The 16,559-nt window shown below is 38.6% G+C and overlaps 1 protein-coding gene across 2 annotated transcripts in view; it reads left to right on the top strand.

Moving 5' to 3' along the window:
• Window positions 1-15,686, top strand: part of Upf1 (Upf1 RNA helicase) — a 30,239-nt gene extending 14,553 nt beyond the window's left edge. The window contains exons 12-19 of one of the 2 annotated variants that reach the window (XM_071681906.1): window positions 25-159; window positions 3,341-3,575; window positions 7,333-7,559; window positions 8,991-9,224; window positions 9,454-9,709; window positions 9,890-10,221; window positions 11,764-11,946; window positions 13,839-15,686. In XM_071681906.1, the coding sequence (XP_071538007.1) occupies window positions 25-159; window positions 3,341-3,575; window positions 7,333-7,559; window positions 8,991-9,224; window positions 9,454-9,709; window positions 9,890-10,221; window positions 11,764-11,946; window positions 13,839-13,847 (1,611 nt within the window). In that variant the 3' untranslated portion in view covers window positions 13,848-15,686. The remainder of the gene's footprint in view (window positions 1-24; window positions 160-3,340; window positions 3,576-7,332; window positions 7,560-8,990; window positions 9,225-9,453; window positions 9,710-9,889; window positions 10,222-11,763; window positions 11,947-13,838) is intronic. The other variant, XM_071681907.1, reaches the window with a different exon arrangement.
• Window positions 15,687-16,559: the final 873 nt, after the last annotated feature.

Raw genomic sequence — 16,559 nt, 5'->3', positions numbered from 1 at the left:
AAGATAAATGGTGTGCTCTTTCAGACTTTGCTGGAGGCTGCTGATGTCATTTGCTGCACATGTGTTGGTGCTGGTGATCCTAGACTGGCCCGCCTTAAATTCCATTCCATTCTTATTGATGAGTCTATGCAGGCAACTGAACCTGAATGCATGGTTCCGGTACGTATGTAGCTTAATGTAGATTCATGACCTTGTTTACTTTTACCTTTTTTTTTTTTTAGGAAGTTCATTTGACAAGGGTATTCATGAATGAGTAAAGTATTGTAATAAATGATATTCCCTGTGTGTACTGTTATTTTAGTATGCATATCTAAGTATATTACGTATCACTGTATGTCAGTATTTCTTTTCTTCTAAACTTAAGTTGGCAATTGCTGTAGCTTGATAATACAAACTCTGATGTTTATCCATTTCTGTGCTGTAGTTTTAGCTCAAATTGTTTTTCTAAGAATCAAGTTCAACTATATATTTGAACCACTTGAAAGCTGTACAGTTAATGAAAAAAAATTTATTGATAAAAGGATACTGTGAATTTACTTGATTAGTTTCAGTAAGAATTGTTATACTTTATGATAACTTAGGAGTGGAATTAGAATGAAATTTGAATGAAACACTGATAACCATTCTGTTAGAGAAATTAACATTAGGCCTTGATTTTCACTTGGTTGTCTGGTTACATTGAATGTAAAATGTCATTGAATTCTTTAGTGATTAGTGGTAGTGGAATTAAATAAGAAAGTAAATTTTTCATCGAACAGATTGTGCTAGCCAGTTAGCCCAAGACAGTGTTCTAACAGTTTTGCTAGTTGGTGCCTTGTCTCTGCCACAAACCAACCTTCATCTAGAAAAACACACTCGTCTATTTGTAATCGTACACATGTCTTACGCTTATAGTTGAAACTTTTCGATGCTATAAGTAGCTTTTCTCCCCCACCAGAAATTCATGAAATGTTTCACCAGGCATCTGTATCAGTCCTGTCGTATGCTTTCTCCAGATCCATAAATGCAGCATACAGAACCATGTTTCTCTTGGTAGTTTCATTCTCAAACATTCTTTAAAGCAAACACCTGATCCTCGTATCCTCAACCACTTCAGAAATCACTTTGTTTTTCCTCACTCTGATGCTCTGCACGTGCCTCCACCCTCACAATCAACACTCATCTATATAACTTAACATGTACTTTCAACAAACTTGTACCTCTTTAATTTGAATGCTAACCTTTATCCCTGTTGCCTTTATACAGTGGCACTACATGCACATTCTGCTAGTCCTCAGGTGCCTCATTGTGATCCATATATATACTGAAAATCCAAACTAAGCAATCAGCAACACAGTCACCCCCTTAAGAAATTCAACAGCTATTAATACCATCCACTCTAGGCACCTTGCCCATTTTCATGTTGCGAAAGACTTTCACCACCTCTTCTCTTTACACCAAATCAGTTTCCATAACTCTCACATCACACACCTGATACAATCATCCTAAATCTGTCACCCTATCATTAAACACATTCAACTGCCCTTCAAAATATTCACTCCATCTCTTCCACACCTCATCACTACTTGTTACCACTTCCCATTTGCAAATTTCACTTATGTTACCATTTTTCTTGTTTTCTCTGTAGTAACCTTCCAAAACATTGCATTTTCCCTGAAGTTTACGGATAATCACTCACCCCAACTCCCTTAATAGCTCCTCACTTCAGCCTCTTTTAGTCACCTTCTATGACGTACAAGCAGTATGGAGGTAGAATCCTTTCTCTTTTTACTTTGTTCTCCTATCAATTGATAAAACTTGAAAGTTTTTTGAAGTATTTGATAACTTTGTGGTACTTTTGTAGTGTAAGGGTAAAGAACTTTGAGGAAGCCTTGAAATGTAAATTAACTGACTTCATGGAATCAAAATCAACATAACCTTGGACAGCATGGTTTAATGGTGGGTTGTCCTTGCCTTTCTTGGATGCTTGACCACTTAGATAAGATTTTTGAGGCACTGGAGAACAAACAAAATACTGATGTGATATACAAAGACTAAAAAGTACTTGATATATGTGACCATGGCATCACAGCACATTTAATGCATAAGTTGGAAAAATAGGGAAGGTGCATATATAACTGACACATCACAACACATTGTTTTTAAATCGGCTATTTTAGTGCTTCCACATTATAAAGTTCTATCCCCCAAGGAACTGTATTTTTGTTCTTCATACATATATCTGATACTAAACAAACTTGTCATGTTGATATAATCCTTTGTAGATGATAGTAGAGTAAGTGTCTTGTCAGAAGAAGATACTTAGAGACTACAAAGTGACATGAATAGAATTTTCTTGAAGGCAATGGAAAACACCATGCATTCTACTAGGAATAGATTTCATTGCTGGTATGGGAGGAATGAAGAAATCAGGAGCAGTTCAGAGTACTGGACCTACACAGCTACCAACATGTCACAGTTGAATAGTGTTAAAGTTTTTGGAGTAGTAATGTTTGCTGATCTTGATTCCACTGAGCAAAACAAGACACCATTTGCCTCTTCCACAAAGTTAAGTAGGACCTTGTGCACTTTCAAGAGTACAGGAAAAACAAATGATGACATAAGTAGGCAAATCTGTGGAAGTAGAAAGTCTTCAGAGAACTTTCATGGCTCATATTGGTATGGTAAGGAACTGAACTAGTGGGGACAACTGATGACACCACAACTTTACTTTGTCGAATGCAGTCTGGAGAGGTATTGCATAATTTTTACCTGGTAAATCCTAGAGGGTGTGGTCCTTGACCTACACTCAGTAAAGATTTCCCAGTAGCATGACAGGCATGGAAGACTGTAGAATAGAACCCCTAAAATTAAAAGGTGTGATTAGTGTAAAAGAAGAAAATATTGAGCCCCTGGAGACCAAGACTACATTAAACACATTGCTTACATGCATCAGAAACACTAGGGTATGCACAATGTAGAAATTTAAGAATGTTCTGGATAAGTATTTACAAAGTCTCCTAGACCAGTTAGGTGATGGTGATTACATGTGCCTATTGGTTGCTGTTTCCACCTGCTTGATTGACCATTGATCCCATTCAACAGCTTGATCCTATCCTGAATTGAGAAGGTAGAACATCTTCAGAGTCTATGTCAAGTAATACTGTGTGGTGTACTTGGTAGGTAATCATTGTTCATTAATTGTATTTGAACTGATTGATCATTGATTAGTTGCAGGCTTTTGGTTTCATCCAGTAAACATAATTCTCAGTGATCCCAACAGGTATTATGATTGCTTTGGATTATTGTATTGAATACATCATGTAGATTATAGAATATTTTCATGATGTTTTTTGTTCAGGTTGTTCTGGGTGCCAAGCAAGTCATCCTTGTTGGTGACCACTGCCAGCTGGGACCAGTAGTGATGTGTAAGAAGGCTTCGAGGGCTGGCCTATCCCAATCTCTCTTTGAGCGTTTGGTTGTTCTGGGCATTCGACCTTTTCGCCTCACTGTCCAGTACCGTATGCACCCACAGCTGGCCCAGTTTCCCTCCAACTTTTTCTATGAGGGATCCCTTCAGAATGGTGTTGCTGATGGTAAGTCACAGATACTTGCACTTCAGTAAAGTACCTCTTGTATGGTTTTGGGGCCGAATGAAGTGACTGTTGTCTGCATACTGTAAAAGGTAGTGAAAAGGGAAGGTTTGGAATAGGGATGTGGTTTCTGTTATTTGTAATGAGAAAAGAGAATGCTGATTTTAATTATATGGCATTTGCAAAGGCTTTTGACAGAAGCAACTTTAACATAATAGAAGCACAGGTAATCCCTGCATAAAGTGATTTGATTTTAAAGTAGAGGTGTTTAGACTCTTTCGGTTCAAGTAACTAATATGGTTAAAGTAGTTGCTTAATTTAATTAGTGATGAATTCATGATGACTGGGCAAAAAGTGTAGAGTATCAGATTCATTACAACAGATTTAAATGAATGATATATTTTTTTTTTTTTTTTTTTTTTATACTTTGTCGCTGTCTCCCGCGTTTGCGAGGTAGCGCAAGGAAACAGACGAAAGAAATGGCCCAACCCCCCCCCCCCATACACATGTACATACACACGTCCACACACGCAAATATACATACCTACACAGCTTTCCATGGTTTACCCCAGACGCTTCACATGCCTTGCTTCAATCCACTAACAGCACGTCAACCCCTGTATACCACATGACTCCAATTCACTCTATTTCTTGCCCTCCTTTCACCCTCCTGCATGTTCAGGCCCCGATCACACAAAATCTTTTTCACTCCATCTTTCCACCTCCAATTTGGTCTCCCTCTTCTCCTCGTTCCCTCCACCTCCGACACATATATCCTCTTGGTCAATCTCTCCTCACTCATTCTCTCCATGTGCCCAAACCATTTCAAAACACCCTCTTCTGCTCTCTCAACCACGCTCTTTTTATTTCCACACATCTCTCTTACCCTTACGTTACTTACTCGATCAAACCACCTCACACCACACATTGTCCTCAAACATCTCATTTCCAGCACATCCATCCTCCTGCGCACATCTCTATCCATAGCCCACGCCTCGCAACCATACAACATTGTTGGAACCACTATTCCCTCAAACATACCCATTTTTGCTTTCCGAGATAATGTTCTCGACTTCCACACATTTTTCAAGGCTCCCAAAATTTTCGCCCCCTCCCCCACCCTATGATCCACTTCCGCTTCCATGGTTCCATCCGCTGACAGATCCACTCCCAGATATCTAAAACACTTCACTTCCTCCAGTTTTTCTCCATTCAAACTCACCTCCCAATTGACTTGACCCTCACCCCTACTGTACCTAATAACCTTGCTCTTATTCACATTTACTCTCAACTTTCTTCTTCCACACACTTTACCAAACTCAGTCACCAGCTTCTGCAGTTTCTCACATGAATCAGCCACCAGCGCTGTATCATCAGCGAACAACAACTGACTCACTTCCCAAGCTCTCTCATCCCCAACAGACTTCATACTTGCCCCTCTTTCCAGGACTCTTGCATTTACCTCCCTTACAACCCCATCCATAAACAAATTAAACAACCATGGAGACATCACACACCCCTGCCGCAAACCTACATTCACTGAGAACCAATCACTTTCCTCTCTTCCTACACGTACACATGCCTTACATCCTCGATAAAAACTTTTCACTGCTTCTAACAACTTGCCTCCCACACCATATATTCTTAATACCTTCCACAGAGCATCTCTATCAACTCTATCATATGCCTTCTCCAGATCCATAAATGCTACATACAAATCCATTTGCTTTTCTAAGTATTTCTCACATACATTCTTCAAAGCAAACACCTGATCCACACATCCTCTACCACTTCTGAAACCGCACTGCTCTTCCCCAATCTGATGCTCTGTACATGCCTTCACCCTCTCAATCAATACCCTCCCATATAATTTACCAGGAATACTCAACAAACTTATACCTCTGTAATTTGAGCACTCACTCTTATCCCCTTTATATATATATATATATATATATATATATATATATATATATATATATATATATATATATATATATATATATATATATATTATCCCTGGGGATAGGGGAGAAAGAATACTTCCCACGTATTCCCTGCGTGTCGTAGAAGGCGACTAAAAGGGAAGGGAGCGGGGGGCTGGAAATCCTCCCCTCGTTTTTTTTTTTTTTTTTTTTTTTTTAATTTTCCAAAAGAAGGAACAGAGAAGGGGGCCAGGTGAGGGTATTCCCTCAAAGGCCCAGTCCTCTGTTCTTAACGCTACCTCGCTATCGCGGGAAATGGCGAATAGTATGAAAAAAAAAAAAAAATATATATATATATATATATATATATATCAAAGAATAAACAAAACAAATGAGGATATTGGAAGAATCATAATTTTAAAGAAATTAAGAGGCTGTTCAGCAAGAACATATATGATAGAACAAGAGAAATATGAGGAGGAAACATCCATGGGCTGCCCAGGGTCAAGCCTGCATACTTTCGAAACCTCTTTGTGGTAGGTTTAAGTAAAAACTGCAGAAGCTAGTGTCTGAGTTTGGGAGGGTATGTGAAAGGAGAAAGTTGAGAGGAAAACAACAAAAGCAAGATTTTTAGGTTTAGCAGTGAAAGTAAACAGGTTAGTTGAGGTATGAATTTGAATGGAGAGAACTTGAAGTGGAGTGTTTTAAAATATGGGCGTGGATATGGCAGTAAATGGAACCATGGGAGCTGAAGTGAGCCATAGGGTATGTGATACCAAAGGTCTTGGGTGCATAAAGGAATGTTGGAAAGAGAGGCCACTGTCTTTAAGGGTAAAGCTGTGTATGTTTGGTGGTTTGTTGTTAGTCTTGTCAGTGCTGTATGGATGTGAGGCATGGGTCTTAAACAAAAATATAAAGGATGGGATGAATGTGTTGGAAATAAAATGTTTGAAGGCAATACGTGTTGTAAAGAGGATTGATCGTGTAAGAAATGATGAGGGTAAAAGAGTAGTATGATAGTCATAGGAGTTTGTATGAGAGAGCTGTGTGTGCCTGATTGGTTTGAACATAAGGAAGGTGAGTGAGGAAAGGATGACTTAGAGGGTACACATGTTAGAGGTGGTAGGAACAAGGAAAAGGGGAAACCAAGGAGACAGAATGTATGAAGTGAAAGATACCTAGAAGGCTCAAGCCCTGCATTAGGGTTGTGAGCGAAATTGGAGCAGTGCTGTCTACAGGGAATGATGTGCTGTCAGTGGTCTGAAGCAGGGCATGTGAAGCTGTCAGAGGAAAGTATAAAAGATCTATCAGACTTTAATGTGGAGGGGGCTCTAGTTTAGGTTTGCATTATACATGACATCTAGAGAGTGGATGTAAGTGAATAAGGCAATGTCTTTATTCCTGGTGCTACCTCATTGACATGGGGAAGTATTGAACATTTAGAAACTGAACTAAAAACAAAACAAAATAACTGAGTAACAGTTAAGTGTTCAAAATGTTATAACCCCATAAGAGTAGTTAAAATCTCAGTCAACCTGGGTGATATGTATGCTCCCCTACCCTTCTTACTGCTGATATCAGACATTGTTAGATGTACACTATACAGTACTCTTTGATGAGGGCAGCAGAACAGTTATGGCAGCTTAGTCATCCATGGACACTAAAAACCTGCAAACAAATGTTCTGGCGAATTCAAGGAGAGGAAGTAGGTTTTATGTAAGCACTACATATGCAGACCTTTTATATTTCATTTTGTGCATCTTCCCATCAGAATTTTTTGTATGGTATATGTGTAGACTATGTCATTACTACATTTTATGTATCTTATCCAACCACAGCTGATCGTACCATGAAGGGTGTAAGTTTCCCATGGCCTCAAGCGGATAAACCTCAATTCTTCTATGTTACATCTGGTCAAGAGGAGATTGCTGGATCAGGTACCTCTTACTTGAACCGCACAGAAGCCTCTAGCGTGGAAAAGTTGGTGACGCGCTTCCTCAACTCAGGCGTGAAGCCAGAACAGATTGGTGTTATCACCCCATATGAAGGGCAGAGGGCCTATTTGGTCAGTACCTGTACATTCATACAATTTGATAACCTTCTGGCTTGTAGAAATAATTGATTTTTAATGGGGGTGAATTATGAAGTGTGTCTTGGAATCATGTCCAATCATATGTGTTGCTAAATAATATCACACTGATTATCAGTTTATTGCATGCAAAGATAATAACAAAAAGGGGGAAAGTTGCAGGGGAAAAAAACAGGAGAGAGGCCTTTATTTCTCATATGGTAGTGGTTCTGCATCCAATGCATGATTACATTGTCGATACCATGACTAAGTTTCTTTTTATCTCTATTTCTGGTGCACATTCCCTCTGGGAACTCCCATCTCTCAAACTACCTCAAAATATGACTACCCAGTCTTCCACTCCACAATTCATTTCCTTTGCATTCCCTGCCATCCCACATTTCTCGTACATCCCTTCATGTCTTTCTCCATCATGATTGATGCTTTCTGTGTGGTTTAGGAACTCCAAAGAAGTGGTTCAACATTTTACCTAATTTCTTATATTTTGAGCTTATGATGATTTCTTCTGGCTGTAAATTTCATATTTTCTTAGGGTCATTTTTGTCTTACATTTTAAAGTACTTGATCCCTGGTTATGTTTTTTATTTTTTCCCAGTACAAGAATTTTAACTTTGCACTCCTGTCAGTGTCTTTTATAATTCTCTTTTCATTCATTCTCAGTTCATTTCTATGGGATTACATTATTTTCTCATTTGTATTCTTTAACATCAAGCTCTTATTATTCACTCATTGTTTACATGGAGGAAATAGAAAATGAAGGGGGCATAAACATTCATGAGGGTGAGAGGCATATATTGGATAGAATGAATTGGATCAATGCAGTACAGTGAGGTGATATGCTGTCAGTGTGCTGAACTGTGTATGTGGTAAAGTAAACCAAGGAATAATCTGTGGGATTGGCTGTGTGATAGGTTCCTTTTTTTTGTTTGTAGTTGACAGTAAGAGAATGAATTTATGCAAATGAGGTTATTCCATAAACTACCTTGTTAAGGTGGGAGAAACAGGTATATTTATAAAAAAAAAAAAAAAATGGCATTTAGGGATAGATGAGACAGACATGTGTCTCTCATGTAAGGCAAGTAAGAGGGACGGGAGTAGCTAGTTATAGATCTCTCCATCTTTATTATCACTGAAAATTTGGAACAGAAGGAGCTAAGCGAAGATTTCCCTTAGATGGTTCAATCATCTGTTCCTTATGCTACCTCCCAAAGATGGGAAATGTGAAAAGGTTAAGTTAAAATAGTACATTAAGATGTATCAGTACTTATCACTGTCTCTGCACTATCACATATACTTTGTCTTGCTATTTGTCATTAAATATCAGACTTTGCCCTACCAGATCTTTGGCATGTTACTAAGTATCCACATTGCACAATATTTATGCTGTAATTTTTCCTTTTTATCTAGGTTCAATACATGCAATATCAAGGTCCTCTGAATCAGAAGCTATACCAGCGTTTAGAGGTAGCAAGTGTTGATGCTTTCCAAGGTCGGGAGAAAGACCTCATAATCATGTCATGCGTGAGGTCCAATGAACATCAAGGTATTGGCTTTCTGTCGGATCCTCGTCGACTTAATGTTGCCCTCACTCGTGCTCGTTATGGCATCATTATAGTGGGCAATCCCAAAGTTCTTTCAAAGGTGACCATTGTTCTTTTATTTATGAAGATTAACTTTTAGTAAAGTAGATGCCTTTTATTATGCATTAAGTTTCATTTTATATAAGCAAAATTGTAGTTTCTCACTGCTTTGGAAAAAAACTTTTGTGAAGGAATCAATGAATTGGTGAAAATGAAAGTTTTCTTCTTACTCCTCATTTAGTCACTAACAATATCCTCTGAATAAATACATAGAAGAGTTCTTCTTTCAGCAGCAAGGCTTGTGGAATCATCTACTGCATCACTTTAAGGAAAAGAAGGTCCTGGTGGAAGGCCCTTTGAACAATTTGAAAGAGTCCATGATGCAATTTAGCAAACCCAAAAGGCTTATCAATGCCACCAACCCTGGGTCTCATTTTATGAATACAGCTATGTATGATGCAAGGGAAGCCATGGTACCAGGTTCCATGTATGACCGCTCTGGTCCCATCAATGGCTCAGCACCTCCTCCCTCACCTTATTTTAGAGGTAAAGCAGGCAGCATAAGTTTATAGACATGGATGTGAAATTGCCCCAGTTTCTGTCTACACTAGTTGTATGATAAAGTTTATATTCTGTTCTTCATTTATGTATGTAGCTTGGTCAATAAATGACTAAGATTTGAGCATACAATAATTGAATCAAATGTTTATTAACTTATTTAACCAGGGCCACAGTATGACATGTACGGAAGAGCGCATGACTCCTTAGACTACATCTCTGCAGACCATTCTCAACCAGGGCTCAACAACTTACCTGTACCAGTTGGGATGTTCATGAATATGGCTCATGTACCCCCACGCTTTTACCAGCAGCACCAACAGGCCTTAGCACAGGCACGAGGAGGCCGAGGTGGTGCGCGTGGAGGTAGAGCAGCTTCAAGGAAGCTTGCTAAGAACATGGGTGGGGCAGGTACTCTTCAGCTCTCACAACCTTTCAGTCAGGATCCATCAATGCAGAGCTATTCTCAACCAGGACTGACACAGGGGCATTTGTCTCAGGTACCTTAAAATTGCATTACTGTGTATTTTGATAACTTTATGTATATGTATTAGCGCTTGCCTTTTAGTTGTATTGGAGTTTAAATTGGTAAAGAGATGTCACCAAATAATATAGGTAGATATGTAAAAATAGGTAGAAGAATAGGGAAGATTTGGTATTTAGATTGTGGTATGCTTTGGCTACACTACTTTTATGCAGATGGACATTTGAAGGTTGTGGTAGTAGTTGGTAGGCAGCCAATGACCAGGGAGGTGTATTACCAGTATTACCCGCCTTGGTATCAGAAGGATTAGTGACACATGCTTAGCACTTTAGTGGTTGTCAGGTTGCACTCCTCTGACTCAGCTAGTTGGCATTCTGTTCGCAAACATACAATTTCTCCTCGTCATTTTTAACATTTGACAGCATTTAAGTCGTGCAGCTTATTCTTTGTAACTAGATTTTCCTGTGGTGAGCACTAGGCGCTAACCCTGTCGTTTGGCATTTTAATGGTAAGTGTAGTAGATAGAAGTAGTTGCTAGGAACATTGTGGCACAGTTATTTGGTAGGGGCATTAGATAGTAGTTATTAGGAACATTTGATAGGAGCCTATATAAACACTGCACTAGATTTGCCCTCTGCCAGTGGCCTGTTATGGGTGAGGTATTAAAGGTAAGAAGTGGCACAAGAGTTCTTTAGTTATGGAGACTCTGTTGCTGTGGCTACCCCTTTGAAGGAGTTCCAGTTGGAGCAGGCATCAGAGATATAGGTAGATATGTAAAAATAGGTGGAGGAGTTGTTGATGAATAAGAAATGATACAACATGAAAGGAGGAAGTTGAGAGTAAATGTGAATAAATGCAAGGTTATTAAGCTTAGTGGTGGAAATAGAGAGGTTGTTTGGAATGTGAATTTGAATGGAGAGAATGTGGAGGAAAAGGAGTGTTTTAGATTTCTGGGGGAGGATATTGCTGCAGATGGAACAAAGGGAACTAATGTGAACCATAGGGTGGGTGAAGGGCCAAGTTCCTTTGGTGCTTTGATGGCTATTTTTTTATGAGAAAAATAGTCTTGTAGATGCTGTATAGATGTGTGGTAAAAAGATAGAATAAGCCATGTTTACTGTGTAACTACAACTGAGCAATGTTATATAAAGATCTGATTCTAGTGCAGCATTGACAGTTATGTTTAGTGTTTGGAGTGCCAATAACATCAGAACTTTAAGTCTGGAAACAGATGACAGACATATTGTGGATACTTTTGACATACCTTTGTTTATTTTGTGTTTGTGAATTTTTTATTAGGTGTGGATAGAGGCTTCAGTTGTAATTGTCAAATTATCTTTGTATGAAAAGTTAAAAAGCCTGTTTTTCATATAGGAAGTCCTTGTTCACCTTAGCACACCAAATATAATTTGAGGTTGAGTGTAAGTGAACTGAGAGGCTGTATACATTTCATCCACATGTAAATAGGAGTGGAGTATAAGATAATAAATAGGTCCAGAATAGGATCTGAAAGCTGTGACTGATATAATGATGGTAATTTAATGAAAATATTTAACAGGGTATGTCAGGACCTGGCCTGAGTGGATTGTCCCAAGGACTGTCTCAGGCAGAGTTGTCCCAAGACTCCTACATGGTAGACCAATTCCAGAGTCAGACAGATGGTCTTCTCTCCCAAGACTCTACGTACCAGGGTGACCGTGCGTTCTTTACCCCAGCATCTCAAACGCACCACTTCTCACAGGTACTATTAACTTTGTCCATGACTAAATATTCTATTTTTTATAATTGATTGACATGTGGAAACATATCGACCATAAACTGATTATTTTAGGAACTTCGAGTCATTATTTAGAATGGAAAGCATCTTACATATTGTGATCACCAGAATCATTTCATCTCAAGTGAATGGATAATATAGTTTTCAAAATTAAGTGAGCAGTGACCTATCCTCTTATATAGGCATTAAGCCATGGTTTAGTATATGATTTTTTTTTGGTTCATCAAAGTTCACCTGGCTAATCTCTAGTAAATAATAGTTGTATATTTATTTATGTATGTATATGTGCATGTGTGGGATTGTATGTATATACATGTGTATGTGGGTGGGTTAGGCCATTCTTTGCGCTACTTCGCTAACGTGGGAGACAGCGACAAAGTATAATAAGTAAATATAGAATAAATATGTATTTTGTGATAACACAAAGAAAAATGATAGTATGGAGTGCTCTTTGGATTAGAATCTCTTCCCCAGGTTTACTTTCATTGCCTTGCTGAGCTTCAAATGATATCAAAAAGAATTGATATGTGAAAAAGTTATGTCAAGAAAAAGTGCCTTTGTTTATTACATGTAATGTAGCAATCCTCCTAAGTCTGTTGCAACTTTTATGGTTATTCAAAGCTTGTTTCAGTGTTTGGTTTCAGAGCATTAACACCAGATTTAGATAATAAAAGGGAATCCCTCAGGATACTGGACAAACAAATCATTCACTCCACTTTGAATTATACCTCACCTGCCTGGTCTTCTACCTCCTCAAAAGAAATCACAAAAAAGCTACAAACTATACAAAAGTGCCTTCAGATCAATCATTGGCCATGTAGCATACACAAGCAATGATCACCTTAGCAATGAAACAGAGTTCCTCCCAGTACAGTCCCACCTCAACATGCTTGACACTCAATTCTGTGCAGCAGCACTAGCTCCTCCCATCCAAAATGCTCTATTATAACCACAAATCCCCTGGTAGAAACAAAAGCTTACCCCTGTCCTACATTTCAGGAACCTCTGCTCAAAGATCCTATGAACCCCAACAAATATAACATTGACAAAATACTTATGCTGTTGTAAGCACAGCTCTCTCTTTCCCTTTTACGACTTATTTGATCAACCACCACTCACCATCTATTTTCTAGCACATCTTTTCTTCTGTGTGCTCTGCCTTGGATTACTTAGATATTCTTCACCCCCTGATGCTCATGTTACTAATCTTATGTCCTTTCTTGTAATCTCTCAGTATTGCCCTAAAAGTGTTTCTTTTTCTGGACTTGAGCAAGGCTTAAGGTTCTAATGGCATCCATCCCTGTGTACTGAAAGAGTGTGTTGTGGAACTTGTATGTGTGCTTGCTTGTCTGTTGTTTCTGTTTAAACAATAGAACTTTTCCTTCTTGGAAACATGCATTGGTACATAACATCTCTATGAAAGGTAAGAGTTATAACCCCTCTAATTATAGTCCTGTTGCGTTGATGTCTACTGTTTTCAAAGACTGAATCCCTTCTCAACTCCCATATCCTCAAACATCTTGCATCTCAAAGGGGTAAACATATCTTTGGTACTGAAATGATTAAGACCATCATTAATGTACCATATTGAGAGTAACTGCTAACTTTGCCCCCCAATGATGTTTGAACCTTTGGTTAAATTGGAAAGGCTGGATGCCACCCCTTTGCTCTGAATGTGATGTCAGTGTGTTTGATTGTTGGATTTCATTAAGAATTTATTGCTCTGGTTGACAGGATCACTATCTCTGGCCACATGAATCTGTTCCTACATAAACCACAAATATTCTTGTCAGTAACTGTTACTTATTTATGTATTTGCTGAAGGATTTTGTTTAATGTTCCTTTACGATTTACAGCCGTACTGATGGCAAACCTGAAGAGATCCCCTGGCGCATGAAGGCGATGAAGCAGCGCACCAGAGCAGCAAAACAGCAGGTGGAGTAACAGAGGGGGACCCACAGCAGGCACAGCGGCAACAGCAGCGGCACAAAAGTAGCATGCTAAAGCAGTCACCTATTGTGGTTAAGTCACGTGCTGACCTCATTGCTACAAAAGCTTGTGAAGGAGGCTTTGATTTAAGGGGAACATCATGTTGGACTTTGCTGAAGCTTATGACATAAATCATAGGTTTTCTTAAAGGATGATACCAATAGTCTAGTCTCAAAAATGGGTATTTTATGGGTCTTGTAATGCTCTTGGGAAAATAATGGTCTTATCAGAAGATCTTTCTGGTTTCAAAGCTCATTAAAGTATAGAAAATACCTGGGAAATTCCTTGACAGGAAATAGTTCATAGTAGCAAGAATGAGGTAAGAATATCCAAATGTAAAGAGCATGATGAGCAGCTTCCAGCCCCAGCCCCCCTCCCGGGAGCAGGAGAAGTGACTCTTGCAAGGCCACCGGTGATTGCTGTGCTGTCTTGACGTGCCTGTGTCCTGACCAGTGGTGAGGCCCACACTCACTCCTTGACCACCTACTCACACCACTGGCCACCACCATGTGGAGTAAGAGTAGTAGGAGACTCCCAAGATACACCCAACATCCATTTGTCATCACTGTTTCTATTTCTGTTACGTAATCTGTTTTTTGTAATCAGTCTATTCATTATATGCTGGGTATTTGGTTTTAGTTACATGGGTGTGTATGATATCAAGCACCCAAGATTACTCTGTTGTGTACTTAATTTACTTTTCCACTGTTGACTAATCAGTTCATCACAGTGTTATGCAGGTGGCAGTACAATGATACGAGGCAGGGTTGACTTACTGTACCTAAATTTTAGTTGATGTCTGCACAATTTTTATTGACAAATTTTTTCCTTCTTTGATCTTTGTTTTGTACTTCAGCAAATAACCATTTTCTTTATATGGTACAAGTACAAATTATCAAAAGTGAATACTGCCATAATTCTGTTTAGTGATGCATGAGCAAATTATGCCATGTTTTTGTAATCTTATACAAGAGTTTTAACCACTTTCATTCAGAATGAAAACCAGGATATTGCACAGTATGAAAATGCAGGGGCATTTTCCATACATTTTACCATATCAAAATTGTGGTAAATTATTCATGTGGAACCAAAATGTGACCACGCTGTAGAGATAATTTATACTTCCTACCAGAAGAACTTGTTTTGTCAGATTTCAGTCCTGCATTTCAATTTGAAAGCGTTATATTTCTTTACATCTCTTCTGACTATCAGCTTTTATGCCAAGCTGTGAATTATCTAACTAGCTTTGATTTCAAGTGGCAGAATTTACATAGAAAGTTCATTCTTCTGTCTTGCATAACTGTTGCAGGAGGATTTGTCAAGTCCTATCTACTATCTCTTCTTAACTGACCTATAATTATGTTGAAGTTTAATATGCCATCAGAATCAAGATTGAAGGTACAAGGGAATATCTGTAGGAGATTGGATTTTTAAACTTTTTTTTTTTCAAATTAATTCCTGTGACTCTTTGAAAGCATGTTTTTTCAATATACATTTTGTTTTTACTTATGGGTTTAACAATTAAAATATGGAGATCAACTTGTTTTTGTGGAGTTCAGAGGAGCTACACTTTTATTTTCTGTGGCTCATGGGTGACATGATTATCCCCAAATACGAGCTTCTGTATAATTTCTTGATTGGGTCTTAAAACGTTCCTTTCTCAGGTTTCACTTATGAAATGCTAGTGAAACCAAAATAAAATTTGGAACTTAGAATGTCTTTAATTTGTCAGCCTTTTATGATTAAAGAAACCTTTTAATAGCTTATATTTTCATTGGTCCTATGTGTTAAATGTTGCTCAATCATTTTGTTTCATAAATTACCCCATCAAACAACCAGATGTATAGAGTTGAGCTTTCTACATAGGGGAGAAAGAATACTTCCCACGTATTCCCTGCGTGTCGTAGAAGGCAACTAAAAGGGAAGGGAGTGGGGGGGCTGGAAATCCTCCCCTCGTTTTTTTTTTTTGTTTCCCCCCCCAAAGAAAAAGAAGGAACAGAGAAGGGGGCCAGATGAGGACATTCCCTCTAAGGCCCAGTCCTCTGTTCTTAACGCTACCTCGCTAACGCGGGAAATGGCGAATAGCATGAAAGAAATGAAATTTCTCATTTTGAAACTGTGTTTGAGAATTACTGAGAGAAGCAAGGATTTGTATGTGGCATGTATGGATGTGGAGAAAGCATATGATGTGGCTTAAAGATACACTTTGTAGAAGACACTTCAAATATATAGTGTGGGAAGAAGGCTGTTAGAAGCCGTGAGTTTTTTCTCACGACAGACAGGCTCCATTTGCACCAAATGAGGCGAGTTGAATCTATTCATATATTTGCGCTACATTCTGCATCTCTATCAGTTCTGTGGGCACACTCTTCATATGCATAAATGTCACATACAAATAGATGTTATGTATTTCTCACACATTGTTCAATGCAAACATTTGATCCATACATCTGCAACCACCATTCCTCATGCCACATTGTTCCTCCTCAGTCTGATGCTCTGTTTTCAGCCAATCACAACCACCACTCTGCTGTACAACTTAATAGAACAAGTACAGTTGAACATTCATTTCTGTCTCCCTTACCTTT

This window comes from Panulirus ornatus, chromosome 33 (genome assembly GCF_036320965.1).
Source record: "Panulirus ornatus isolate Po-2019 chromosome 33, ASM3632096v1, whole genome shotgun sequence".
NCBI classification, from domain to species: domain Eukaryota; kingdom Metazoa; phylum Arthropoda; class Malacostraca; order Decapoda; family Palinuridae; genus Panulirus; species Panulirus ornatus.
The sequence above is the reverse complement of the archived record's forward strand: the minus strand, read 5'-3'. Positions and strand labels throughout refer to the sequence as shown.